The following is a 26,530-nucleotide window of genomic DNA, read 5'->3' on the forward strand; positions in this document are numbered from 1 at the left end:
GGCAGTGCTTGCCAACTTGCGAGCAACCTTCCAGATGCTCCTGCTGCTGCCTGCAGAGGGAAGAGGGAGCTGAGCCTTTGTAGGGACTGCCATGGAGCTTGCCTGAAAGGAGCTGGTCTGGAGCTTTAAGGCATCCAGAGGTATTTCCTCTGCTGCTGATGACCTCCAAGTGGCACAAGGAGGCTGTAATGCTGGGGTACTCTCTTGGTGGATGACCCAGAGATACTGTGTTTATGTTGTGATTATGACAAGACTTCTTGGAGGCGGGGAGGGTGTTCTGGGAAGTCTTACTGCATGCTTGCTGTGTTTGCAGTGTTATGTGGGCCTCTGTGGCTGCCAGCAGAGACAGGGTAATGGCATAGATGGTGTTCAGTCTGGCACTGTATTCCTATAATCTGCATTGAACTACTGGCTGGGGAATCTAGAAACAGAACCCAGTGTCTGTGCTGTTCCCTTCCCAATGACCTGCTGTTTTACTGCCACCTCACTGGCTTTTCTGCCATAAAAATGATAGGCATACTATGAAAATGCCCAGAAATGGACTGCCAGGGGTTTTGCAGTGCTTTAAGTGTGGGGCTGTGCTAAATGTATTAATGTGGAATGGGGACTTGGAAATTGCACTTATACTTGTTCCCTAATGAAAAATTTGTAGCCCTTGTGACCAAAAAAAAAACCCATCCCCAAAGCAGCAGTTTTAAGTGCTGGGTTTCCTACTGGTCTGATTCACAAACCACAAGTCTGTGTGAGGATTCTAGCCAGGACATTCAAGTACATCAAGACCTCATATAAGCATCTAAATGTATCGTAGCAGAAGAGCCATATTTTTGTATGCTCTCTGTACAGCAAAGAGCTGGTTTACATGGGCCGTGTATCAGCATGCAGCTTCCATGCTTCCTCAATGGGTTTGCATCAGTTCCATCTGGAGTTCCTATTTGTAGTGTCTGGGATGCGGTGGAAAGCAGGACACAAACCAAGAACAGCCTGTAGGAGGGGCACAAGAATACTTTGGCCCCAGGATAGACTCTGTTAGGAGACTCCAGGGTATCTGAATGTGCTATTGTCCAGCAGGGTTGAGGAGAGCAGGCTAACCAGGTTACACTGGTCTCCTTTTACTTAATCTGACTTAGGATCAAGCGTGCTGATGGGGTTTCAGGAAAGAATGACAGAGTTCCATTGTAACGGGACAGTACTCGAGTGTCCTGTGAGTACTGTACATCACAAAACATCAGTCCCAGCAGTCTGGAAGTTCATGATGCTCTTGAATACAACTTTATCGTGTTTCCTGCCCTTTTTGTGCTATCTGGAAGTCCTTTAGCATGTTACTTCATTTGTACTGAGATACTGACAGGGGGCCAGGATGGTTGTCTCTGAAACCTTCACTGGCTTTGGTTTCTGGGTGTGCCGCAGGATGGGTGTTTGGCACTGGCTGAGCAGCTGTATGCCTGCAGGTGCTGTGGAATCTTACAGGCTGGTTTTTCTTTCCAAACTAGAAAGAACTTATCCCCAGACTCACCCTCCCAGCTCGCTGCCTCCTCTCAGGGTTTTGTGATGCTGCACCAATTCCACCACAAGGGATAGGGAGATTGCTTCTGGAGAAGCTTCAGCCTCAGGACTGGCACATTATCTGTGTCTTCCTCAAGGGATGTGGGTCTTGACTGTGGTGCTGCCTCAAGGCTCAGAGAAATGAGCAGAGCAGAAAGTGCCATAAAGGTCATACTTCATGCCTGTGACATGCTTGTCATTCGGTGCTGGTGGTGTGGGGAGAGGGATCTGTTTCCTGAACCAGACCTTGTGACTGTCTGTCTTGACCTCAACAGATACACAGACACAGCAGAACAACAACCCGTTTGGACGCTACTGATCCGTGGCACTTCAGCCTGATCCAGGAGGCAGACGTCACTGTGGACTGCACACAGCCTCTCCAGCCTGACCCACGAGCTGGGGCTGGCCCAACCTTTGTCCTTCGGCCAGTGCTGCTGCTGCCTGTCTCACAGGGAGGTGCCAGGAAGATGGTTTTGTTGTACAGAGAAAGTGTTTTTACTATCCAATTTCTACAGATGTTTATGGAGATCCCTTGTGGCTTATAGTCTCCCTCCCCACTTTAGTTTCAGTTTTTACTCAGTTTTTAGTATTTTTGTTAAAATAATGATTAAGACATTGTAAAATTTTGTATTTTATTTATACCAGATGAACCCTGTACTGCAGACATTCTTGGATGAATACAGAGAGCTTACTTTGCAAAAGAAGTGTGTATTCAGAACCTGCCTTTCCTCCTCAGCACTCCATCCAGTACAGCCCCGCAGCACCTCTACACATGGTCTCTTTTCCCCAGTAGAACTAATGTATGCCTTTTCAGCTTTTGTGAATGGCTAAATAGTTTGGCTCGGGAAAGAAAGCCCTTCTTCCCTGTTTGTTTCATGAGCTGGCGTTCATGCGCTTGCAAGGCTTTGCATGTTCCAGAGTTTTACTAGTGGCATGCTCCACCAGGACAGAGGCACAAAGCAAAGAGGGACTTGCATTGCAGGGCAGTCCTGGGCCCTGACAAGCCCAGCTTCCCAGGCACAGCAGGTGCTGAGGCTCAGGTTGGTACCTCTGCGGTCTAGGAGGAGCTGCAGCCCAAATGTGCTCACAGTACTTTTTTCACAGCACACTTTTGCTAATAAGCACCAAAGCTCCTCTGTTCACTCCTTCCTGACAGCCACAGTGCTTGTCTGGATGGGTAACATGCTGCATTCTCAACTTTTGACCTGGCTAATGCAGCGTGCTGGCATGGAGTCGTACCTCTGTCTCTATAGCAGCCTGCTCTAGCTTAGTGCTCTCTGTTCCTGCTGTCTGTTGGAACCTGGAAACCACCTTTCTTCTCTTTGGTTCTTTCTCAGCAATTTGCTTGTGGACCATTTGACCTGTGGTTCCCCGGGTAGCTTCTCTTGACCAATGTCTTCTGTCCCATCTGTGTGGGATAGGGTGAGGTTCACAGGGACTTTATGGAAAAATTACCCTTGATCTTAATCTGAGGGCACATAACAGTTTTGTAGGGTAGGCCACAGCAGGAAGGCAAGTTTAGGGAGTGGAGAGGAAGGAGGGATGCTGAGGCTCTAGCCCTCAGACCCATGTGCTGGCAGATGTATCTCTGGCTGCTGCTCCAAGCGTTGGATCTGCTCATCTCACACTGCATGTTCCCTGGATCTCTGTAGGCTCCTGCCACCTCGTTGCAGGTGGGGTAGAAGATGTTGCCGGCCAGGCCTGATGGAGATGGGCGCTCTTCCCTGTTTAGGAGATATGTGGAGGGCTGCTTCCTCTATGCATCCCTGCTCATCCCCTTCCATAAGGATCAGGCTGGGGAGCATCCAGGAGCTGGCTGCGCGGTCCCATCACACCCCAGGGGGAGGTGTGGACGAGGGGCTCTGCTTTCCTGCAGCCTGTGCTGGGTGCCCTAGGAAATGGAAGCCCTGCTCAGTGCTCCAGAGGAGGGCTGGGCTGGGCAGGAGTGCCTGGGCCAGCAGAGCTCACTCTGGGCAAGCTGAGCACTGGCTCTGGCCAGAACAAGCCCCTTTTCCTGGTGTGTGCAGCCGGGGCTTGCAGCTCCCTCCTTGCCAGCCCTGGGAGGCAGCTGGGTCTGCGCCAAGTGGCTTCTGCATCCATGCAGTGACAGAGGTGGGAGGAGGAGGGCTCTGCAGGCAGCAGCCAGCACCGGAGTGGGGTGGCAGGAGGCAGCACGGCTCTCAGCAGGGATGCTGGAGAGAACGGAGTCGGGTGCTGCCCTCCTGCTTTGTGTCTGGTGAAAGCACCCCAGGCCTGCTTGGCCTCCCTTGGGGAAAAGGGATGATTTGTCCCTTCCTGGGGCTCGGTGCCGATGCAGGATGAGCAGGACTCCGGAGCTCCATTGTGGTGGCAAACCCAGGGCTCCTGGTCTCCAACAACCTCTGGCTGCCAGAGGTTTCCAGTGGGTGCAGAGGCTGCAGCGTGCTGTGGGACTGGGCACCCTGGGAGCTCTGTTCTGCCCTTGCTGGCTGCATGCCTCGGAGCCGCTGTTGCTGTGCTGCACATTAGCACGGAGCAGCTGCAGCTTTCAGCAGGTCTGACGGCTTCCAGCCCTCCTCCTCCTCTAAATGCTGCTTGTGAAAGAGCCGGAGGCGACCGGGGGTGGGGGGGTTCATTAGATGCTGCCCATTGAGTAATGCAAGCAGCTGCCCTGCTGTGGCCACTGGTCCGGGGTGGCAGTGTTTGCTGCTGCTTCCCCGGGGTGGAGGGGCAGGCCCAAGGGGTGCTTGGGCAGGGTCCATAAGCGGCGTGGGTCCAGCACAAGGGGAGAAGCCCGAAGTTGTGCAAAGGCTCGGCACAGTGGGGTGATGGGCAGACAGGAGCAGGCTGTGTCCCACGCACTCCCCCCTCCCACTCTGCCAGTGCCCAGTGCTCCCAGTGTGGTGCCCGTGATACACCATGACCCTGTCCTGGGCTGGTTTTGCCTGGCAGTGGAACAGAAGGAGCCCGGCCTGCTGTGGGGCAGCTCTGCGCTGGTCCAGGGGCCCCTTCAAGGTGCTTTTCAGGGCTGATGAACCCTGGTGGGCACTAGGCAGGGTTGTGCATCCATCCCACAAGGTGCTGGACCGAGCTGGCTGCTCAAGGGCGTACGGAGTTGGCGGTGTGCTCACCCCGGGTGTAACCGGGCAGCAATTGGTCAAGCTGCCACCCATGGTCGCTGGGAGAGGGTGCAGGACGGGAAAGCTGGGACCTGTTCTGCAGCAGGGAGAAAGTGCTGGGGCCACTGAAGCCCAACCAGAGCAGGGTGCCAGGGATCTCCCTGTGGCTGGATGGTCAGCAGCTCACCGTGTGTGCTGAGGACACGGGAGCACTGGAACGGGTGCCTGCCCTCTGCATGCTGCCACAGGAGCAGCTTAAACAGGAACCGGCGGCTGCTCTGCAGAGCCAGGGTAGGGTCTGGGTTGCAGCTCTGCCAGCAGGAGCGAGGCAGAGCCCAGCTCCCCTCGTCGGGATCGGAAGACGTAGAGGTGTCTGCTGGTAACTGCATGTCCTCTTTGATCCGGCATCGCAGTCGCCTCTGTCCTGGGTACAGCAGGGAGATGCAGAGACCAGACGCATCCAGCAGGACTCAGATCCATGCCCTGTTTCAAATGATCTCTAATCCCATCAGGCAGCACTGGAGCAGAGGTAGCCCCGCCATGGGCAGAGGCAGGCTGGAGGAGAGGAGGCTCCTGCCAGTAGGCTCTGAGCGAGGGGAAGACATTCCGCACAGGGGAACGGGAACCGACCGGAGGTGCTGGGTCTTGCCGCACGGCGCTGCTGGGGCCTGCGGGGCTGTGGCTGCTGAGGCCACAGCCCTGTGCGTGGCGGGGGATGCGGGGGGGCAGGCACCTTTGCCTGGCCCCAGGGCTGAGGCTGGGACAGGACGTCCCTTACTGGGATCTGGCCAATCCTCTCTGAAGCCGCCAGGCGCTGCAGAGCAGCGGTAGAGCCTGGGGCTGCTCCCCTGGCGTGGTTCTGGAAGGTGTGGGATGCTGTGCGTGCAGACAGGTGCGCCGGGGCTGCAGAGCCTGGAGCTATGCGGGACGGGGGGCAGGACCCACGCAGAGGAGAGGAGGAGGGTGCAGGGCGCAGCGGGGCAGGATGCCGGGATCCCGCGGTGGTGCAGGATGCCGGGGTGGAGATGCCCGGGGCGCTGCAGGATGCCCGGGTAGCAGAGGTTGTCCCCGTGGGGATGCTCCTACAGACGGGGCCGTTCGCCAGGGATGCAGCGCGCCCCTGGGTGCGAGGGCGTCCGGCCGGGACGGGGGGGTCACGGTAGCCGGAGGCTGCCCGGGGGGTGCGGGGCCAGCGCCGCCGGCAGCGAAGGGGTGCCGCGGCACGGCCCCGCCCCCGCACGCCCCCCGTGCACGCGCCGCGCGCTCCCGCTGCCGAGGCCGGCCGGACCGAGAGGGGCGCGGAGCAGCCGCTGCCGCCACCGGCATGGCCCAGCCCCGGCAGCCCCGGCGGTGAGTGCGCCCGGGCCGGGCCGGGCCGGCCCGCACCGCGGGGGCTCCGCGGGGGAAGGGGCCGGGCCCGACGCGCGGGGGTCCGGGGCCGGCCGCCGCGGGGGTGATGGGGCTCCGGGGAGGGCGGGTGGCCGCGGGCCGGGGCCGGTGTGGGGGCGTCGGGAGCCGGGCTGGGCAGCGGGGCGGGAGTTACCGGGTGGTGCCGAGCGCGGCGGCGGGCACCGGCGGGGGTTAACGGGGCCGGATGAGCGGCCGCGGCGAGCCGGCGGGTTGCCATGGCGACGAGCTGAAAGGGGGATTGTGCGCCCGCCTCGGCTGCGCGGCCCCGGCCCGGCGCGGCCCCGGCTGGCCCCGTTCCCTGCGGAGCAGCCGCTGTCCCAGCGCCGGTGCTCCCGCTCCGGCGCCGTGCGGGGTGCCGGTGGGGGTGTTTTTTTGGGGTGCAAGGATGCGCCGGGTGCTGTCCGGCGTGAGGTTGCGGTCGTGAGCATCCCCTGGTCAAGGGCAGGCAGGAGATCCCCGTGGCTTAGATTAGTAGCCATTGTATGGGGAATTACATTGGCCACTGGGCTTCTGGAGCATGGGGAATGACATTGGTAGTCGGGCCTCTGGCGCTGAAGGGCATCATTCCCTGTCTCTCTCTTGGGCAGTCAGCCAGGCTGAAGGCAAGCTCGGTGGCAAACGGGCTCTATTGTGCTGGTGGTGCTGATCCCCGGGCCATGTGGTGGGTCAGGCTCGTGGTGCCGAGTTGCTGGTGGCTCCGTTGATTCGCACTGAGGCTTTCACCATTTGCCTTGAGTTTGGCTCTGTTGTGCTCGAAGCCATGGAGCAGGACAGTGTGGTGGGTGACGGTCAGCACCGGGGCCTGCCCACGCCTAGCGCAGTACGGGAGAGGAGAAGTGAGGAGGGATGCAAGGCCTTTGGCCAGCCGGTCTGTTTCTGGACTAGGATCTCCCATATGATAGCATCTCCTGGCGCTTCCACTGGCAGCCCTTCCCAAGGCCACAGGCCTCCTCTGAGGAGGTGGCTCTGCCATGGAATCCCTGTGGCACTGGAATTCTCTTTTTGTCCTTTGCGGGTGTCTCATTCGATGCCATAGGTGAGGGCAGAGGGGCTGGAGATGCCCTTATGGCCAGGCTGACACATCCAACTCTCCTTGAGCCCCTGCACTGGCCATGCTTTGTGTCAGCCTGGTGGGACCTTCCTTCCTCTGAAAACCAGGGTGGAATAGGGGGGCATCTGCAGCTGCGCAAGGGGTAGATGCGTCCTCGGGGGCTGCGGGGGACCAAGGCAGGGGTGATGCACCAGAGCACCCGTGCCAACCCTGAGGTCCCTCCTCCCACCCGCAGGCTGCAGGTAGCCACCCCCAGAGCTGGTGTCTGCAGAACGGTGGCGGGCTGACATTTAGAGGTCACACTGAGCACGGTGCATGTGTTTGCTTCATTTGCATTCGCAGTTAGCCCAGCTCGAGGCTTTGCCACTCACATGTGCAGTTGCCATGGTTACGTGTGCGGCCGGGATGTGGAGTTGGGTTGGACACCTGCAAACGCACAGCTCAACCCCAGAGCACCGGGGCACAGGCAGACGCCGCCAAGACGCAGGCGGCCCTTGCACCCTGCTGCGAAGCTGCAGAGCCCATCTCGGCATGGTCTGCCCGTGCCTTGCACAGCCTCAGCCACCCAGACTCAGCACGGCAATGGCTGAATGTGAATCTAGGGCAGTGCTGTGGAAGAGGAAGGTTGAGCCCATGCCAAGCCTGTTGCTCTGGGCCTTCCATTCGGGTCTGTCTCTTTCCCAGACCCCAGAGGGCTGGCGAGCACGTGCTCAGGAGCCGGGCAGGGCTGGTGGCTCGGTGCGGGCTGGCAGCGCCTTGCCCGCAGGCAGGGGCCTGCTGAGACTTCAGAAGGCAGCATGAGAATTGTCAGAGCCTGCACCAAGGCTTCAGCTGAGGCCGCTGCGTCTCTCCGGGCTCCTGGGGGGTCTGCTGCAGGTGCTCAGCTCCAGCACAGGCAGGGTCTGGGTGCATTTTGACCGCAATCGCACTGAGACCATGAGAGAGAACAAGGACACAGTGACAGCCAAAATCCTTTGGCAGGTCCACGTTGGCCTTGTCTTTGTGTCAAGTGAGGAGGAGTTTTAGGACAGCAAGTATGGAAGGCACCCTGAGGAGATCGAATCTCTAAGCTCTGTCTAAACCATCCCTGAGCAACATCAGCTCAGCCAGCTCCTAAACCTCCCCCACCACAGCAGTTCTGTTGCCTCCCAAGCAGTTTGCTGCTGTCTACCCATATCCTTCCTGCTAGGAGCTACTTCTTTGCAGTAAGTGGAGGAGAATGGAAGTCCTTTTTGCTCTGCAGGAGCAACTGTGACCTCAGACAGACCAGTGTGGGGTAACTGGTGGCAGCTGGAGGAATTCAGTAACGGGAGGAGGGTGGAAAGCGGTGGGGATGTGGAGCATGTGCCTGAGCATCAGTTGCGGTGGAGCCATTCAGGAGGCTGTGGAATCTCATAGCAGAGCATGGAGCTGAGCATGGAGCAGAGCTGAGGAGCTGCTGTCCTGGGGCTGTGCAGCATGGGCAGGGGGACGGGGCAGGAACAGCTTGGTTCTGTCCCTAGAGCTTTTGATGCCATTGGGGTGGGACAGTTTTTGGCTCTCTGCAGGATCCCAGACAGAGATTTCTCCCTTGATGGTCTGTGGTTATTGGCTGCTGCTGACAGGGAGTTTCAAAAGATGCTTCTTAAGCAGGGTTTGGTGTTTGTATCAAAGTGGGTCTTGGATCTGCATGGGGGAAGGTGGGGGTACCTCAGCAGAAGGAGATGGGTTGGATCCTGGTGCTGGGCTGCTCAGGGGGTGCTGCATGGTGGATGAGATGCTGTGGTGGTCTCCTAACATGGCCCCGCGGCTGGGGCTGTGCCCAGCACCTTGTGCCGGCCTTGGCAGCACCGCAGCGCGTGTGAGGGGAATGAGGAACAGGTCCTGCAATTGCCAGTGCTGGCAGCGCGACCCCACGTCATTCACATCCTGCAGTGAGCCTGACTGTGGGGTCATGGGGAGAAGTAGGAGCAGTGGGAAGACAAGGGGGCTTCTGGCTGTGGCTGCCAGGTGTGTGCAGCTCCTGGAAGCTTTCCTTGGCTGGGAGGAGATGTGCTGCTTGCTGGAGGCTTGTCTGGGCTCAGTAGCTATCTGGTATTGCAGCCCTTGATGGAACCTGCGCTCCTGCTTAGTCCTGCAGTTGTGTGGGGAAGCTCTGCCCTTGCACTATGCTTCCTTTGCCGTGTTGTCTGCCGGCATCAGGGCAGGGAGGGGGGTGTCACAGTGTCTGTGAGCAAGACTTCACGCTGGGGAGCTCTGCTTGGGCTGAGGCAGCCCTGGCAAGGAGCTCAGGGGATCGCAGGAGAAGAAGCCTCCTTCCTTCTCTCCAAAGTGCGCCTCGGGGGGTGCGTGCCCTGCCAGGAGCCGTGGCCCTGCCGGGGGCCGAGCGGTCACCACGGCCATGCCAGAGCGGCCGGGCAGAGGCTGGCGAGTGCTACAGTGCTTGCACTGTGTGAGAGCAGTGCTGGGTCTGGGCCGGGGCTGCCGCGGCTCTCTGAGGGTGAGGATGGTTGGCAGAGGAAGGCTTTTCACGTGGGCTTGGAGAGCGGGCTGCTGTGAATGGCCTTTGGTGTGTGACGCGGCTGCAGGCACTTTGCCTCCATTAGGCATTCCTCAGCTGCTGCTCTAAAGGAGTGGGAGAAGAAACTCAAGTCTGTAGCACGGCCAAAGTGTCTGCATGCCGCTCACATGGAGGTGGCCTTGTCCATGTCCTGGTGCTGGCACCAGTGCTAAAGGAGCTGTGGAGGTGAGTCTGTGAGGTTGCCCTCACACCCTTCCTCTACCCCTACGTGACCCCAGGCATCACTGAGCAACTTGAGGAGTCGTGGGACAGTGATGCAGGAGAAGAGGAACAGCCGCTCTGTGTGTCTGCCTCCAGAGCTGCCCAGGGGAGCACCGGACAGCCCTGTTGAGATCCTCGTGCAGTCAGATGCCTGGAAGTTGCAGCAGAAACGGTCACAGGTCTGATGGCCCCTGTGCAAAATGGCTAAAGAAGGCAGGGCTCCTAAAACTGGAAAAGAAAGAGCAGAAGATGAATAAAGTACGTCTACAGGAGGCCATGAGAGAAGGCGCACAGGTGAAGTGTTCAGTTTCCTTCTATGCAAGTCCAAGGTCACATCAAATGAAGCTGGCAGGAGGTGCCGAACAGGAGGAGGGGCATCGCCTCTTGCAGATGTGCTGTCAAATTGCAGAAGTCCTCAGAACAAGGTGGGAGCAGTGAAACCTTACCTGGGTTCCAGGAGAAACAGGATGAATGCAGGGAGGACAGGAGGTTCCCTCAGAACCAGGAAAAACACCAAGATGTAGCTCTGAGTCGGCAGCTGCTGAACTGCAAAGTGCTCATAGGTCTGAGTACTGTCAAGAAAGGACACTGGGCAAGGTGGGCCCTTGGTCTGACTGTTAGTTTCATAACGTTGTGCCTACCAGCAAGGGTGGAGCCAGAAGGGAGCACTGGGCTTTGGTGAAGAAGGATGGGTTTATCCTCGTCCATCTCTTGTGTTCCTCTGCTTGGCACAGAGTGACAGACTCCTGCTCAGTCCCACTTACTCAGCACAGAATGCTCTCCCCACATGATGGAGGTGCAGCCAGCTGGAGAGGTGGGACCTGTGTTAAGCACCAGTCCTCTGTCTCAGCATCACAGCACCCTTTGCTGGAGGCTTCTGATGGAATATTGTCCTCTGACCAATTGCTAATTCAGTTGGTTTGAAAATCATAGAATTGGTGTCATAGAATAGTCTAGGTTGGAGAGGACCTTCAGTGGTCATCTAGACCAACCCCCTGCCATGAGCAGGGACATCTTCAACTAGATCAGGCTGCTCAGAACCACATCCAGCCTGGCCTGCAATGTTTACAGGGATGGCACATCTGGATGGCAATATCCCTTCGCTCCTGTCTCACCCGGCAGTTCTGCCTGAGTGGTGGCACTGTGGCATCCTGGCCACAGGACACACATCTGACATGCTGGCAACAGAGCTGGAGTCTCATCCTGGCATTGTCCCAGTTCCCCGTGGGATCACCAGGGATCTGATTTTCATCTCTTTCAGTCCCCTGGCTCTGCCAGTTCTCACACACATCAGGGAACATCAGTATAGGGTTTGTTCCTGGTTTCATGCCCAGATGAGAAATGACTTGTGTCCTGCTACCAGTGAGGGTCCAGTTCAGCCTTGCCTAGGTGTACGTGTGGTGCCAGAAGGGTATCCCACGGCTCCTCAAGCAGTGCAAGGACAGCAGAGAGGCTTGGTTTGGGAGAGGTTTGCTTCTTGTGGGAGAAGTAGACTTGGAGAAGAGGATGCAGAGGTGAGTTAGGGATCTAGCAGTCCCCAGTGGGACAGCAGTGAGAGTGGGGCAGCAGGATGAGGAAAAGCAAGGCTGAAGCTCAAGAAGACACTCTTTCCCATCCTCATGATTTCCAGGAGGATCCTCTCTGCGAGGGCTGAGAGAAGTATCCCATCAGCACCGCAGCATCCTTGCAACCACAAAACCCACATCTGCCCTTTGCAAGCAGCCGTAAGGGACAGATTCTGTGCCTCAAGACAGAAATGATCTCTGTTGTTGTCATGGAATCCCAGCCCAGTTTGGGTTGAAGGGATCGTAAAGCTCCTCCAGCTCCAGCCCCTGCCACGGGCAGGGACCCCTTCCACTGGAGCAGCTTGCTCCAAGCCCCTGTGTCCAACCTGGCCTTGAGCACTGCCAGGGATGGGGCAGCCACAGCTTCCCTGGGCACCCTGTGCCAGCGCCTCAGCACCCTCACAGGGAAGAATTTGTGCCTAGCCTCATTGCCATTTTGGGCTCTGTCGCTGCTGAGCTGCCTTGATGAGGATCTGGTGTTGCAGATTTGGGCAGGGAGCTGCTGTACTTGGATGCTCAGGGCTTTAAGGTGGTTACCTGCTCTTTGTAACAAAAACCTCCTCCCCTGTCCATGAGGAGCAATGCTTCCAAAGTGGGCATCTGCTGAGGCTGAGCTGTGCTCGGGGAGCTCTGAAAAGAAGCAGGGAGCATGGGAGCTGCCTTGGCACTGGGGTTGCCTTCCCTTGGCATTGCTGGTAGTAGCAGCCTGCCCATACATGCTGCTTCATCCTGGTCTGCTCCTTCTGGAGAGACAGGGCATCTCCAGGCTGCTCCAGCAGCCTGTGCACTAAAACACAGCAAAGAATTTTTTCCCAGAGATTTTAGGCTTTCTGCTTTTTTTATGCTTGAAGAGAGAAAGTGTGGGAGGAGAAAGGTACAAGGGAAAATAGAGAATAAATTGGGATTAAATCTGAACAGGCTACCATCCTAGCTGCTGGCTTGCCCAGCTTCCAGTTCTTAGCAAGCCCAGGTTGCATGAGAAAAAGTCAGACTTTGTAGAGCTGCCCTGGCTGCAGCTGAGCCCCAGCCTGAGGGGCTTCCATGGTCTTCTGCTCAGTCATGCCAAGCTCTGGTTTCAGTTTGGGAATGTGAGCAGCCAATGGCTTTTGCTGAGGGCGGGCTTCCCTGCTTGAGCAAGCTGCTTCTCTTAGTTGAGTAGAGGCTGTTGTGGGCTTGGGCTGAGCCATCTGACTGCATGTTGTCCTTCCAACGTGACAAGAGGGTTGTGGACCTGCTCGAGCAAGTCCGGAGGAGGCCATGGAGCTGCTGCGAGGGCTGGAGCAGTTCTGCTCTGGAGCCAGGCTGAGAGAGCTGGGCTGGGGCAGCCTGGACAAGAGAAGGCTCCTGAAGGGGAGACCTGAGAGCAGCTCCAGTGCCTAAAGGGGCTGCAGGGAACCTGGAGAGGGGCTTGGGACAAGGGCCTGTAGGGACAGGCCAAGGGGAATGGCTTGAACCTGCCCGAGGGGAGACTGAGCTGAGCTCTTAGGCAGAAGCTCTTCCCTGTGAGGGTGCTGAGGCGCTGGCACAGGGTGCCCAGAGAAGCTGTGGCTGCCCCATCCCTGGCAGTGCTCAGGGCCAGGTTGTAGCAGGTGTCCCTGCCCGTGGCACGGACCTGCAGCTGGATGAGCATTTAAGGTGCCTTGCAACCCAAACCAGTCTGGGATTCCGCGGCACCACAACTGTGCAGGCTGGCAGCAATGTGCAGTACCTGTGACAACGGTGGCATCAGACTGTGACCCTGCATGAGCTGCTTGGGTTGCTCACGGAGCACGCAGCTTCCGCGTGTTTCCAGAGCTCCCGGGGAGACCTTCGGGGTTCCCGGAGAACCCAGCCGCTCCAGGGCGGGCTCTTCGCTGGCCGGCTCAGACGCGCGTCTCTGGATGCCGCGCCAGCGGCCCGCGCTGGGGGCCTCTGCGCCGGCAGCCCCGGGGCTGCCCCTGCCCGGGTGCTGCCCTGGGCCTGGCGGGCGGCGCCGCCTGCGCGGGGCCGGACCCTGCCCGGGGGCTCCCCCTCCCGCAGCAGCCGCGGTCCGCGGGGCGGGCGGGCGGCGCCCGCAGCGCCTCGCCCTGCTCGGGAGCGCGCGCGGAGCCCTGCTCGCGGGGGAGCCGCGGCCGGCCGGGAGCGCCCGCGCAGGGTCCGCCGAGCCGCGCGGTGCGGGCGCGCGCCGCGGGCCCCGCCTGCCGGGCTCGCCGGGGCTGACGTCAGCTCGGAGGAGCGGCGGCTGCCGCAGGACGCGGGTCCTGGCCGCTGCCCCGCGCTGCCTGCGGGCGCGCAGCCCCGGCGGGAGCCGCTGCCCCCGGCCCGGTCCGCCGGGCCCTGCCCGGCAGCGGCGCGCCGGGAAGCGGGAGGGCCCTGGCGCGCAGGGCGGGGGCCGCGCTGCTGCCGGCGGCGGTGCCGTTCCCCGCCTCACGTTCAGGCCTTCCCTTCCCGATGTTTCCGGTGACTGCCGCCCGCGGGCGGGAGCAGAGGAAACGCGTTACAGCGTTAGCAGATGCAGCTTGTCCCGGCCTGCGCTCTTTGCTCTGCGTGCGGTGCCACCGGCTGCCACTGCCCCCCTTCCCTGCCCCGGTCCAGAGCTTTCTGGGCGTGAGTGCTTTGCCCAGAGCAGCCCCCTGCGGAGATGAGCACGCCAGTGCTGTGGGGAGCGGAGCACGGTCACCCAGGCCAGCCAGAGCAGAGCTGGGACTGAGCAGTGCCCTGGGCCTTGGTGGTGACAGCCACTGGGGCTGTGTCCCCAGGCATGCTGCAGTGTCGTGGAGTGGTGGGTCACTGAAAGGGGCACCAGCGTCATGGCGACAAAACAATTGTTCTGTCTGGATGTTGCTTGCTGGACAGAGGAAGTGCTGCTCCCATGTCCCTGCTTGGCTCTTGCAACATGGTCAGAAAATCACGTCTGGCCTTTGGTCAAGGCCATTGACACTAACACACAATTCAGCAGCTTGCGTCAGGTGGGGTGTGCTGGGCACTTGCAGTAGGGTGACGGGCTTGGGCTCATCTGGGGCATCTCTTGGGCACAGGACAGGATCTGCAGCTCTCCTAGCTGTGGGAAATGAGGGATGTTCCATCCTGGGCTCTGGGTGCATGGGTCTGCATGGAGCCTGTCTGGGACTAGGGACTGTTGTAACAGGATGGAAGTGGTACGGATGGTGGAGGTGATGCTAGCTCAAACATCTCCTAGGTCAGCTTTCCTGAGCATTGCCACCGCTGACTCTGCAGTGAGGAAATGATTTAGTGCTGGACTGGAATGCTTGGACTTTCAAGTACAGTAAGGGAACATGCTGCCTGCGCTGTGACCTGGAGGGGTGGCTCTGTCAGGATGGCCCATACCTCATGCATAGGGATTTGCTGTCCCCATAGAGCCACCCTGCTCCATGGACTTGGTAGCTGCATTGGTGTCACGTGGTACAAGATAGGGTGGTAATGGGTGGTACAGGAAGGTGGTGCTTGTACACCAGCAGATAACTTGTAAACTTAGCACAGGAAAACTGGGTATGTCGTGTTCCAGTTTCTGTGGAAAAGTTCATTCCCACTTGTCTCCGGTTATTTTCCTCTTATCTGCTCTTTGCCCTTGGTTTTGTTACCTTTAGCCTGGGTCATCTTCATGACCTGGTTTACAACTCTGCCAAGCAAAACTTTGCTCAGCTCCCAAGGAGTGGTGGGTGGGCAGTGGTGTGAGGCAGAAATAGGTGTTGGGGCAGGTGTTGGTAAAGGAAACAATCCGTTTTCAGCTCTGCCACTGAAACCAGAGGCTCTTACAGCCATGGTCTGGATTACAGCCAGTGGTTGAGCAGTTTTTGCTTCCTAACTGAGTCAGCAAAACTGAAACATTGACAACTTATCTTGGGTGTAGCTGTTCCCATTCAAGGCACTCGGGTTTTGTTGCCCACCCTCTCTAGTCACATTTGCAGGAAGTCTCTGTATTTTAAGCTGCAGTGGGTTCCTCTGTGCCCAGCCCACCTCCTTACATTTATAGAGCCTCCTCCAGGCCATGCTGGTCCATGAAAAGCATTGGCTGTGCACACACTCAGCCTGCCTGCAGCCACCACTGCTTTCTCATCTTTCCTGGGAACATGCAGAAGGCGTCTTGACCCATTATAAGCACAGGTGGTGGTACAGGTAGGACAAGGCTTTCTGCAAATTGCCCGTGGCCCAGTTGGTTGGAGGAGGTCCATGTCCTTTGCGAGGCTGGGTTTCCAGAAAGGAGTTTGAGGGACTGCGGTATGAGAGAGTTTTGTGAAAAACATTCCATCAGCAGCTGGGTTTCATTTTTGTTGCTTTGTTTGGGGTCTTTCAGAAATGGGGATGTCACTGCATTGAGCCAGGCTCTTTGGGTCACTGAAGTCTCCTTTCTTTATTACATTTCAAACCTGCTTTTTCTGACATAAGAAATATGAAGGTGTTTGCACTCAGAGTTTCAGAAGCTTGTTTCTCTGAAGAGCTGTGTGATTGTGTAATTGCTCCCTACTGTGGTTCGGTCATAATGATCCAATTTAATTTAAATATCCGGGCCCATGGTAGTTTCTGGGGCAGTTGTTTGGGAGAGGATGTAGGAGCCCTGACTCTGGCAGATGTGAGGGGGATGGTGATGAGCAGCTGGGATAATGTCACAGCACGGCTTGCCAAAGCTGGAGAAGGAAGTGAAGGAATGCTGCTTTGTGCAGACAGCTCTCTTTGCTGGGTGAGATTTACACTCCAGTTGCTAGCTGTGGAGTGTTGATCTCGGATTTGTGAGTGAGCTTATATTGCCTTAAACTAGGTGCCGGTTGCCTGTTTGTGATATTATGGAGAGCAAGCAAGTTGTCTTGGCATGAACTTTGTGCTGGTGCCAAGGGCTTGCTGAAAGCAGATTGTCTGTCAGCTCACTCCTGAATAGATGTCTGGAAATTCCAGGGTTCTACACTTCGGCGTTGTCAGCCACCTGCCCGTGCAAAGTGAGTGCTGCAGTAATTCTGCCATTTATGAAGTGCCGTTTCCTCTAGAACAGAATATTTCAGTTGGAAGTGACCTAAAATGATCATCTAGTCCAACCGCCTGACCAATTTAGGGCTGACCAAAAGTTACTCAGAACACTCAGTGAAATTACTAAGGGCATTGCCCAAATGCTCCTCAAAAACTGAGAGGCTTGGAGGGCACCAACCACCTCTCTAGGAAGCCTGTTCCAGGGCTTGGCCGCGCTCTTGGTGAAGGGGTGGTCACACACTGATGTCTGGTCTAAACTTCCCCTGGCACAGCTTTGGGCCGTTCCCACTTGTCACCTCGCTGGATCCCAGGGAGAAGAGGTGAGCACTTCCCTCTCCATCTCCTCAGGAAGCGGCAGACAGCGGTGACGTTGGTCCCCTGTCTAGCCGAGGAGACGCAGCCTGCCCGGCAGCTGTCCTTGCCTGTCGCGCCTTTCCTCCGACTGCCAGCCGGGATGGAGCTCGAGAGCGGCCGGGCGCTTTCGCTGGAGGCGCTGGGTGCCGAGTGGCCGGGCTGGGGAACCGGCCCGTCCCCGGGCGCGGCGCGGCGCGGGCGGTGCTGAACGGACAGCTCCCGCCGCCTCCGCCGCGGGTGGGACCGGGGGCACCGGGCGGCCTGCGCCGCCCCGCACCATCCTCGGGGCACCGCCGGCTCCTGTGGGTCGGTCCTGCCAGGCCGGACCAGGCACGTTCAGGCTGGAATAGAGCGATGCCACGTCCAGCTGTTCCAGCGACCCCCCTGCATGGCTTCTGGAGTCTCCTCCAGAGCTCTCTCATCTTCCAGGCTGGGTCAGGCTCTCAGAATGAAACAGAATGGTTTGGGTTGGAAGGAATGTTGAAGCTCCTCCAGCTCCAACCCCTGCCATGGGCAGCGACACCTTTTACTAGAGCAGCTTGCTCCAAGCCCCTGTGTCCAACCTGGCCTTGAGCACTGACAGGGATGGGGCAGCCACAGCTTCCCTGGGCAATCTATGCCAGTGTCTCAACAACTCTTCCTTTGCTGCCTGTTGCTCTGGCTGGGGAGCAATTGTGTGCCTACCCGTGCTAGGGCCAGGGGACTGTGTTTGCTGTTTAGACAGAGGTTCTCATTAACCTCTGCCCTTGCAGGGAAGCATTTGTAAAATGGAAACTATGCAAACAGCAAGGTGAAGGAGAGAAGAGCTGCTGCCATTTCTTCACGCTGGGGTCAGGGAAGCTATAACATGAGATAATCCAGATTATTCCTATCCAGAACGTGGCACTAAATGGCCTACTTCCAGCAGTTATCCCTGAACCATGTGGAAACCCAGCAGCCCACCAAGAGGCTGCTGCCACTGCTGCCACTGACAGGCAGGGACCTGTCACACAGCAGCTGCTGGCTGTGCCACATGGCCCTGCTTCAGCTTCCCACCAGAACCTGGGAAGCAGGGAGTGGGAAGGTCAGTCAAAACCTAGACCAGCTGAAGGTGAGCATGGAGCCCACTCCAAAAGAGCCCAGGCTTTCAAGCACAGTTGTCCTGAGGTCCTCTATAGAGGCCCCCCTCTGCTTGCATTGGCAGGATTGGGTGCTGACCCCAACACTGTCCCTGTTGCAGTGCTCACTGGCTGTCCTTCAGCAACACTGCCAGTCTCAGCTCAGTGACACTGAGAAACCTCCTGCATTTTGGGGTCTTTTGGTGCTAAACAGGAGGTGGAAACAAGCCAGGCTATCTGACCTGTGGGGTAGTGTGCCTTCTGGAGCCAGGCATCGAGCAGTGTGCTGGCATTCAACACCAAAACTGCCTGGAAAGGCTGAAATGCAGGCAACGGAAAGGTCCACTTTGCCCCGGTGTCCTTCCCAAGGCAGGCTTGGCTCCTACATGAGGGAATCTTTAAAGGCCAAGGAGCAAATGCAGGTAGGCCATATTGCAGCAGGAGGCCATTGGCACCACAGCAGAAGTGGCCCTTGAAATGTCTGTTTCTAGAGATTTTGGTAACATTCTCCTGTTCTGAATGGGAGCTCTCGAGGATCTTGGCACATGTCTGGGAGTTGTCAAAGAGCTTCTGTCCCACATATGTTCTTGCAGCATTGAGGAACTTAACTGACACTTCTCACGTGGTCTCTCATCCTCTCCCCAGGGCAAAGGATGTGCAGTGGAGTGTGTTGTAGGCTTCTGACATCCAGCTTACTTTGAATACTGGTGGTGCTGTGAAAGGCAAGACACAGGGGTGTTTCCTGCACTTGAAGCAAATGAGGGTGACGTTTGTGACTGTTTTAGCTTGTGTCCCATCAGAGTGACTGTGGTGCTGACTGTGATAGACATCAGGGGTGCTGCAGATGTGCCTCTAGGAGAAACCTAGGGAGTGAGATGGACACCGAAGAGACATGGGGTGACCTCTGCAAAGCAGAGAGCAGATGTGTGCGGACTTCATGGTGCTGGGAAGCCCCCTGAGTGTTCTGCTTTGTCAGTGTCCTAAATGCTGAAGTCTTCATGGCTGGGGAGGCCGTAGTTTGCTCAGATGGTGACAAATACTGAACAAATGAAGGCAGGGACAGAGCTGCCAGCCGGGGTGATGAGAAGTGTAGGAGACTAGGCTGGAGGGGACACCGAGGGGGTCAAGATGGACTTGATCCACCCATCTGCCATGTAGCATCCTTTCCAGATATGCATGGGGGGCTTTAACTTGACTCTTACTATGAATGTAATGCTACTACCTAGCATGAAGTTCAACTTCAGACTGTTCTGACCTTTATTGCTGTGGCCTTTACGTGTTATTAACCTGTGTCCTCTGATTTGTCTAGACTAGCCCCACTCTTCCAGGTGTTGTCCAAGGATTTTTGGTGGTCTTGCTGGTCTCCTGTGGCCTCTGTTAGTTGGTCCAAATTTTTTGGGGAGGAGAACAGTGTAATTACTTGATGTGCCTTTATGAGCTGAGAGGAGAGCAAGGTAATTCACGTGTCTTTATAAACTGGCTGTTTGCACATCCTACTGGATTCTCCTGTTTTTAGGCGGCAATGACGTGCTGCTGTCTATTCTTCCGTGGTCTGTTTGTGCAAGTGTTTCCCTCCCGACGACTTACAGCCCTGCCCATCATCTCTCAGCCCTTTCCCCAGTCTGGTGGGAGTGTGTCAAATTCCTGCCCTGGTCTCCCTAGCGCTGGGTGTCACGTGCAGATTTCAAAACGTCTGTTCTGTCATTTAGCTCATTCATGGAAAAGGAGAGCAGGAGCAGCAGCAGCAGGGCTGACCGTTCTGAAACCCCTTTTCAGTGTAACTTCAAGCCACTGGTAGCCATATATTACGGTGCACCAGCTCTGTGATGGACCTGAAGTCCTGGGAATTGCTCTCACAGTGCTGTGGGACCAGGAAACACCTGCCTGTGCCATGGATGGGTAACTTGGGATGGGTCAGAAAGACCCACAGGGCACAGTCCATAGCACACAACCACCAGCTTCTCAAGCACTGGCCCAGGCCACAAGCATCAGAAGCTGCAAGTCAAGACCCTGCTCTTGCCGACAGGCTGGTGGGAAGGTTTGGACCTTGCTCTCCCTGGGCAGGAGGAGGCAGAGGTTTCTCATGCTGCTTGCCAGATGCATGTCTGCGGTGGGGTGCCTGGGCTGGCCGTTTGCTGCCTCTCACTGTGATACAACAGGGTCATATGGTGAGCAAAGCTACAGAAGGCAGAGTGGCCAAAGGGTGCAGTGGGACATCCTGTCTGCTTCCTGCTGGGAGGAAATCATCCACCAGTGCCAGCTGGGCGGTCTGAGGTCCTGGTCTCTCCTGCCTTTGGACCACGCAGAGGACGGAGCCATAGCACCAGCGTGGTGAGCTTGGGGCTGGTCAGCCTGAGTGCTGAGGGGCAGGAGGCTGGAGCCTGGCAAAGGCTCCAAGGCAAGGGCAGGCTGCCTACGTGCATCGCCTCGGCTGCCTGCCAGGGAAGGTGTGGATCCAGCTCGTCTGGCTGGTGTGGAGACGCCTGCCTGTGCATCTGCAAGGCAGGCTTCCAGAGGATCCCACCCGCCCAGGTTTCCATGGAGAGCATTGAGGAGGGAGCTGTCTGGCAGACAGCGCAGCCCTGGAAATGCGGATAGAGCATTTGTTTTCATGGCAGATGAATAACTCCCCCAGCAGCCTCGCTTCCTCTGCTCACCCACCGGCGCTCTGGCAGAGCGACCTGGGATACCTGCGGTGTCTTTCTCCTGCCGGCTCCTTGCTGTGGGCTTATCTGAGCATCCCCAGTATCTGCCCAGCCCAGCCCCGTCTCCCTTCCAGTTGGCAGGCACGGCTCCTGCTGGCGCAGCGCTGCCGGGAGCCAGCAGCCATCTTTGCTGGGGGATGCACTTGGCTTCGCAGCTGGAGGCAAGAATGGGAGCGCTGTAGGCGGGAAGTTGCGCTCCCACCTCCTGTGGGATGCGGGGGAATCGCTTCCCCGAACAAAATGTCCTTTCTCGGGTTTCCCAGCTTTTTGCTTCGGAAGGCCAAGGGCAAGCTTAAGAGCTGATGCGGCAGCGGGCAGCAGTGAAAGGCGCATGCAATGGCCCCCGGTGAAGGGGGCTGAACTCTAGGTTTCATGGCACTCTGTCAATATTAAATTAAGGTTAAATTCCCATCCGGCATGTTGTGTTAACATGAAATTACAGCAGAAAGCACAGAGCACAGAACAGCAGTATGAGGGTATATGATGTGTTACAGGGGTATTGTAATCATCCCAAATGAGGCGTTTGAAACCCAGGGAATTCCAGATTCAGGGTTTGTGTCATGTTGGGGGTTTGTAATTGAAAAACAGTCAAACATAGGAAGGCTCAGAGCAGCATGTCCCTGAGACTGTTTTGGGTGCCTGCATTCTGTGCTTGTGGAGACAGGGGCAGATGGAGGGAAAAAGTCTTTTAAAATGATAGAACCAGATGTGGAATTACAAGTGCTAGAACACCACGATCTCCATTTGGGTGTTAAGGCACCATGGCTCTCCAGGGGAATGTCAGGGCTACTGGGTCTTGACTGTGCGGTTCCGTATCTGGACATAGTTGGCTATCGCTAGCGTAACTCACCTCTGTGTCTGATGCTTCATAAAGCTCATAATTGGAGACAGATGCAAGTCCTGTAGTATCATTTTATATAAGTTAAAGATGTGTACTTGGAGCTTTAATTCTATCTTAGCTTGTGGGTTTTGTCTTCAAATTTACATGGTTTTCATAAGCTAGAAGAACCACGGATGAGGACTGAACAAAACCCCAAGGGAACATCATCGTAACGTAATTCTGAGGAGCTGCAGCAAGCAGCTGGGTTTTGGCTGTGTTTTATAAAGAGGTTCCTCCTGGTGCCGGGCTCGGGCGGTCACGCTGGGCGCATGGCTGCTCCAGGGGCACAGGGCAGGAGGTGAATTCAGCCCTGGCTTTGCAGTTGCTGGGAGCTGTGGAGCAGTGCTGCCTGGTGCTGGGAAACGGCTTGGCTGGAGGAGCTGGTGGACCAGTGATGCCCACAGCAGCGTGTGGCCACAGCCTGAGGAAGCTCTCAAGTCAGGAAACCAGCTGGTAAAGCCACCACAGGCAGGGCTGTGGTGCTCTTGCAGAGGGAAAACCAATGACGGGTCAATTGAAATGGCTCTGTGGGGAATTGTGGGCACTATCATAGAGACTGGAAGCTGCCTGTAGCTTCCAGTCATACAAATTAGATTTGACAGTCATTAGTAATGGGGCTTTATGCTAACCCACGGACCCTCAGCAGATCTGCGCTGGGCAGTTTGCCTTCCAGCAATGTCAGGCAGAGCGGTGGGTCTGAAGCACTTGTGAGAGCCCATGTGGGACTATTGCAGCTTTGGGGGTTCCCCAGCCATCATCGCACCCCTGGGATGTCACTGTTCGGCAATTGTCACTTCTCTGCTGCAAGGAATATTAGGTGAAGGATGGATTTCCTCCAGAGCTGGAGGCACTGTGTTGCAGGGACAGCTCCAGCAGCGGCAGGGCAGGGCAGAGCCTGGGGTCCCTGGGTGCCGCAGCTGTATTTCTGTCTCACGATACACCTTTTGTTTCTTAGGCTGTTTGGGTGTAACGCAGCAGGGCTGTTCTGCTGGGTATGTTGCTGTCACTGTTTGCTGGGGCAGGAGGAGGTGGAGCGGGACAATGGGCTGAGGCGATGGGGGTCAGGGGTAGAGCAGGATCAGCCCCAGTCATGATAGCTCAGCCCTCCCATTGTCCCTGTGCTGTGGAGGGGGCAGTAAGTGTGACTGCTTCTCCCCATCGTTTGTACCACCCTCCTTGTCTGGCATTGCCTGCCGTCCCTCCACGGCCCAGTCCCAGGAGGCCTTGGGCAGGCTGGATGCAGCAATGTGATTTTCTGGGCTGTTTCTTACTATGCTGGATTTCTGAGCCTGCTGTGTTCCCTGGGCACATCTGGAGGGCAGGCACAGCACAGGCCCATTTCCTTAGTGGCCAGCAGTGAATTGCCTGCACATGTGCAGTGCAGCTCTGAGACACCCTCTGTGGTGGGATTTTTGTTTGGTTGGGGTTTTTTTCTCCTGTGGATTTTCCTTGCTGGATGAGGTGCTCTCCATTCGTGGAGTCCCTGCACCAGAGCCGCATCCTCCCATCCGCATACAGCTCTTATTTTGTGCTCCAATAATTCCAAGGCAATTCTGCTCCCTTCTGAGCTTGGGAGAGATTTACCGGATGGGCGTGTAAGGATGCTCTGGGAAAGAATGGAGGTGCCCCATCACCTCTACCATCTCTCCCAGGGTAAGGACATGTGGCTGACACAAGACAAGCATCCCCTGACCTGCTACCAGGCAGGGACTGGGCTGCAAAGCCCGAGACATGGATCTTGGCCTGGGGCTGCTGCTGCTCTTGCCAAGCTGGGTGAGGATGAGAGCGGCTTCTGCGGCTGCCCTGGTCTCAGTCCCTGGGGAACGGGGTGGGGGGCGGGGAGGGGGCTGCCCTTGCATAAACCAGAATGCAGCAGGCAGCAGGGAGGTGAGGAGCAGAGCACTGGAAACCCACACAGCCTCCAGCAAGGGCTCTCCTGCACAGGAGCTCTGCATTGGTCCCCATTTGCAGCTCCTGCCTGCCCTGCCGGCCCCCCTGCCTTACCCCTTGCCTAACCCCGTGCCTGCCCCTGCCTGCGCCCCGCATGCCCTGCCTGCCTTTCCCCACGGGCCCAGGGAGGAGCTGCCACATCTGCTTCACACCCTGCTGACAGCCGGGTGTGGGGATGTGGGAGCAGAGCTCTGCCTCGCCAGGGACTGCTCGGGTGGCCAGGAGGCAGGCGGGTACGGGGGCTGGCACAGTGGGACAGGGGCTGTGCCCATCGCCTGGGTTGTGCCTGGGTTCTCCCCGCTTTGGCCAGCAGCAGGTGGAAGGAGAAAGGTGGCTGGAGAGCATGTGGATGGGCAGGATGGGTGTCTGGGTGGTGACTCGTGGGTCTGGTTTGCTGGTGTGTGAAGTGGGGTGGTGGCACACAGGCAGGGGAGTGATGCTGGGGTGCAGACCACCTGATGAGCACTGACTGCAGTGTTGGCTTAGCCTGGAGGGGAGAGGGGCCAGTGGGCTGTGCTGGAGAGCAGCGGCGCCCAACAGGTTCCTAGTGTGGAGGGATGGTGCCAAGGAAGTGGCACTGTCCTGCTTATCTTCACACCTGTAACCTGCTGCTGACACCTTCCTGCAGCACAGGGCAAGGGCACCACACTGCTGCCCAGGGCACTGCAGGGCTCACTCAGGTGGGGCAGAGGCTGGGCTGGCTTCTGAGCACTGGGGACAGGCTCTGCAGGCAGGGACAGATGCCATCTGTGTGTCTGTACATGCTGTACTGGTGCTGCCCGCGCTGGCCTGCTCCAGAGCTGCCTGCCTGGGTGGTGGCGGAGCCAACGAGCACCCATGGGTGGGAGGGTCTGGCCAGGGATCTGGCTCCTTCTCTGCGGGAGCTTTTGACTTCTCCCAGAGCAAGTCTGCTGTTAATTCCCTCCATCTCCCCACAGCAGCAGCAGTGCCCCCAGGGCTGGGCCGTTGGCAGGCAGGCAGCAGCAGCAGCAGGCAGTGGGGCGGCTTTGAGGACCCATCTCCCCGTGGTCACACTCCCAACTCACCCATCAGAAGGTGCGACTCCTGACTCCTGGCTCTTCTGCTCCGTCTTTTCCCAGTGGGCAAATTGGAGGCTTGGCATGACCGGGATGCTCTGAGCCCTTGCCCCAGGAGCTTCAGGCCTGGATGTTGGTGCTGCTCCTCCCGGACAATGTGGCTGATACTCTGGAGAAGCCCTCTCGTGTCCCCTGTTCTCCAAGTGCCTGAGCTGGTGGCTGGCTGGGATCTGCGCCTCGCCCTCTGGATCCTGAGCTTCACCTCAGCATTCGTTCACATGGAGGGCCAGGTCTACTCACCCACTGTCAACACGCACTATGGCAAGTTACGGGGAGTGCGTGTGCCGCTGCCCAGCGAGATCCTGGGGCCCGTGGACCAGTACCTGGGGGTGCCTTATGCTGCCCCCCCCATCGGGGAGAAGAGGTTCATGCCCCCTGAGCCACCACCATCCTGGTCGGGCATCAGGAACGCTACCCACTTCTCACCGGTCTGCCCCCAGAACATCCACAACGCTGTTCCTGAGATCATGCTGCCCATCTGGTTTACCTCCAATTTGGATATTGTAGCCACTTACATCCAGGATCCCAACGAGGACTGCCTGTATCTCAACATCTACATCCCCACGGAGGATGGTGAGTCCCTCCGGGGTGCCCGCAGGAGGGCAGGGGGGGCCGCTCCGCCCCTCCCCAGCAGTGGTTGGTCTCACCTGGGTGTTGTGTTTGAAGCATGTGGTTGTGGACCCTGCAGCATGCTGTCTGTTTGTTTCAAGCTTTCTCTAGCCACGCAGCTCGCCTTCTTGCCCTCAGCTACCATCTCTGTCTCGCGTGCTCCTGCTCCTCCACCACCTCCCAGCTCCCCCTCCCTCCACCTCCATGGCATTGTCACGGGTTCCTCTCTTGTGTTGCTAAATCTGAATCCGACTCTCTGACCGCAGATCCACAGAGTGACAAGCTGGTTTGTGCTCCCCAGGCGCCAAGTGCCAGGTTCTGTCTTGAGTTGGTTCGGGTTCGTCCCTCCCTGCTTCCCACCCTCCCCAGGTCCATGCGCTAGTTGTGGGTGTGGGCTGCGGCTGGGAGGAACACTCTCTGCCTCTCCCTGGGAAGGTGCTCTGGCAAGGAAGGGACCTCGGAGCCCTTTTCCGGGCCTTGGTAGCGATGGGAGTTTGGGGCACTGGCAGGCACATCGCCTGGCTGCCCCCCTGTCTGCCGGCGGGACAGTGGTGGAGCAACGAGCCTGGGGTGCCAGGGACCCACGGGCACTGTCCTGTTGGGGTGAGGCTGAGTGGGGCCGGGTGCCTCCTTGTCTAACCTTTTCCTTTGTAGGAGATCCCACCTGAACTGTAAGTAGAGGGCAGAGGAGGCAGCGCCTGCCCGTGCGCCCGCCCGAGCCTCACCGCAACAGGAGCCCCCGGGGGTTTTCAGCAGTCTGGAAGGACCTGCAGTGGGTCTGCTGCATGCAGCGGGGCAGCCTGGGGGGCCGGTGGCTTTTCCCAGGCCGACTGGCTCTGCTCCTCTGTGCCCGGGGCCCTTGGCCACGGGATGCATCGCGCCTTCCTTCCCGCCCAGCACGGCTGGCCCAGAGTTTTCCTCCCACGGCAACGCTCCCTCCCCACCTCCCGCGGTCCCGGGGGTGGCGGGAGGGTGGCAGGGTGGTTGTGATTGCATGCCCACTCCCACCCGTGGAGCCTCCTGTTATTTTGTAGTATTTTATTCATTTTACAGTAAAACGGATTTCCAAGGAATGCACCCGAAAGCCCAACAAGAAAATATGTAGGAAAGGAGGTATGTAGCAAGGCGACCGGCAGAGAGGCACAGAAAGGAAAGAGAGAGAGAGCGAGAGGGTGCTTGGCCGGGCCCCGGCCGCAGCATTCTCCTCCGGCACCTCTCTGTGCCGCCACCCAGACTGCGGGCCCTCCGAGCAGCCCATCCTATTGCCCCACACTTCCCACTCCAAGGAGCCACACAGACGCTCCAGTCACCTCTGCTCCCTGACCATGGGAGCTGGGACTGGTGCCTGCTGGGAGCACAGGTCTGGGAGCAGGTCAGAGGAGGATGCTCACGTTGCTCCAGGCCTTTCAGGAACAGCTTCTCTGGGGCTGAGCCTTCATCCCAGTGGCACCA

General features: G+C 57.9%; 2 protein-coding genes across 7 annotated transcripts in view; both read left to right on the plus strand.

Moving 5' to 3' along the window:
• The window catches only part of MED12 (mediator complex subunit 12), a 36,185-nt gene extending 33,939 nt beyond the window's left edge, over nucleotides 1–2,246 (plus strand). For both annotated transcript variants that reach the window (XM_065689575.1, XM_065689574.1), the window contains exon 44: nucleotides 1,818–2,246. In XM_065689575.1, coding sequence (XP_065545647.1) covers nucleotides 1,818–1,861 — 44 coding nt within the window. In that variant the 3' untranslated portion in view covers nucleotides 1,862–2,246. The remainder of the gene's footprint in view (nucleotides 1–1,817) is intronic.
• Nucleotides 2,247–5,906: 3,660 nt separating this feature from the next.
• The window catches only part of NLGN3 (neuroligin 3), a 42,107-nt gene continuing 21,483 nt past the window's right edge, over nucleotides 5,907–26,530 (plus strand). For 2 of the 5 annotated variants that reach the window (XM_065689582.1, XM_065689585.1), the window contains exons 1-2: nucleotides 5,907–5,990; nucleotides 24,311–25,042. In XM_065689582.1, coding sequence (XP_065545654.1) covers nucleotides 24,565–25,042 — 478 coding nt within the window. In that variant the 5' untranslated portion in view covers nucleotides 5,907–5,990; nucleotides 24,311–24,564. The remainder of the gene's footprint in view (nucleotides 5,991–24,310; nucleotides 25,043–26,530) is intronic. The other 3 variants (XM_065689584.1, XM_065689583.1, XM_065689586.1) reach the window with 3 other exon arrangements.

The sequence above is a fragment of the Lathamus discolor genome, chromosome 9 (assembly GCF_037157495.1).
Source record: "Lathamus discolor isolate bLatDis1 chromosome 9, bLatDis1.hap1, whole genome shotgun sequence".
In the NCBI taxonomy this organism is placed as follows: domain Eukaryota; kingdom Metazoa; phylum Chordata; class Aves; order Psittaciformes; family Psittacidae; genus Lathamus; species Lathamus discolor.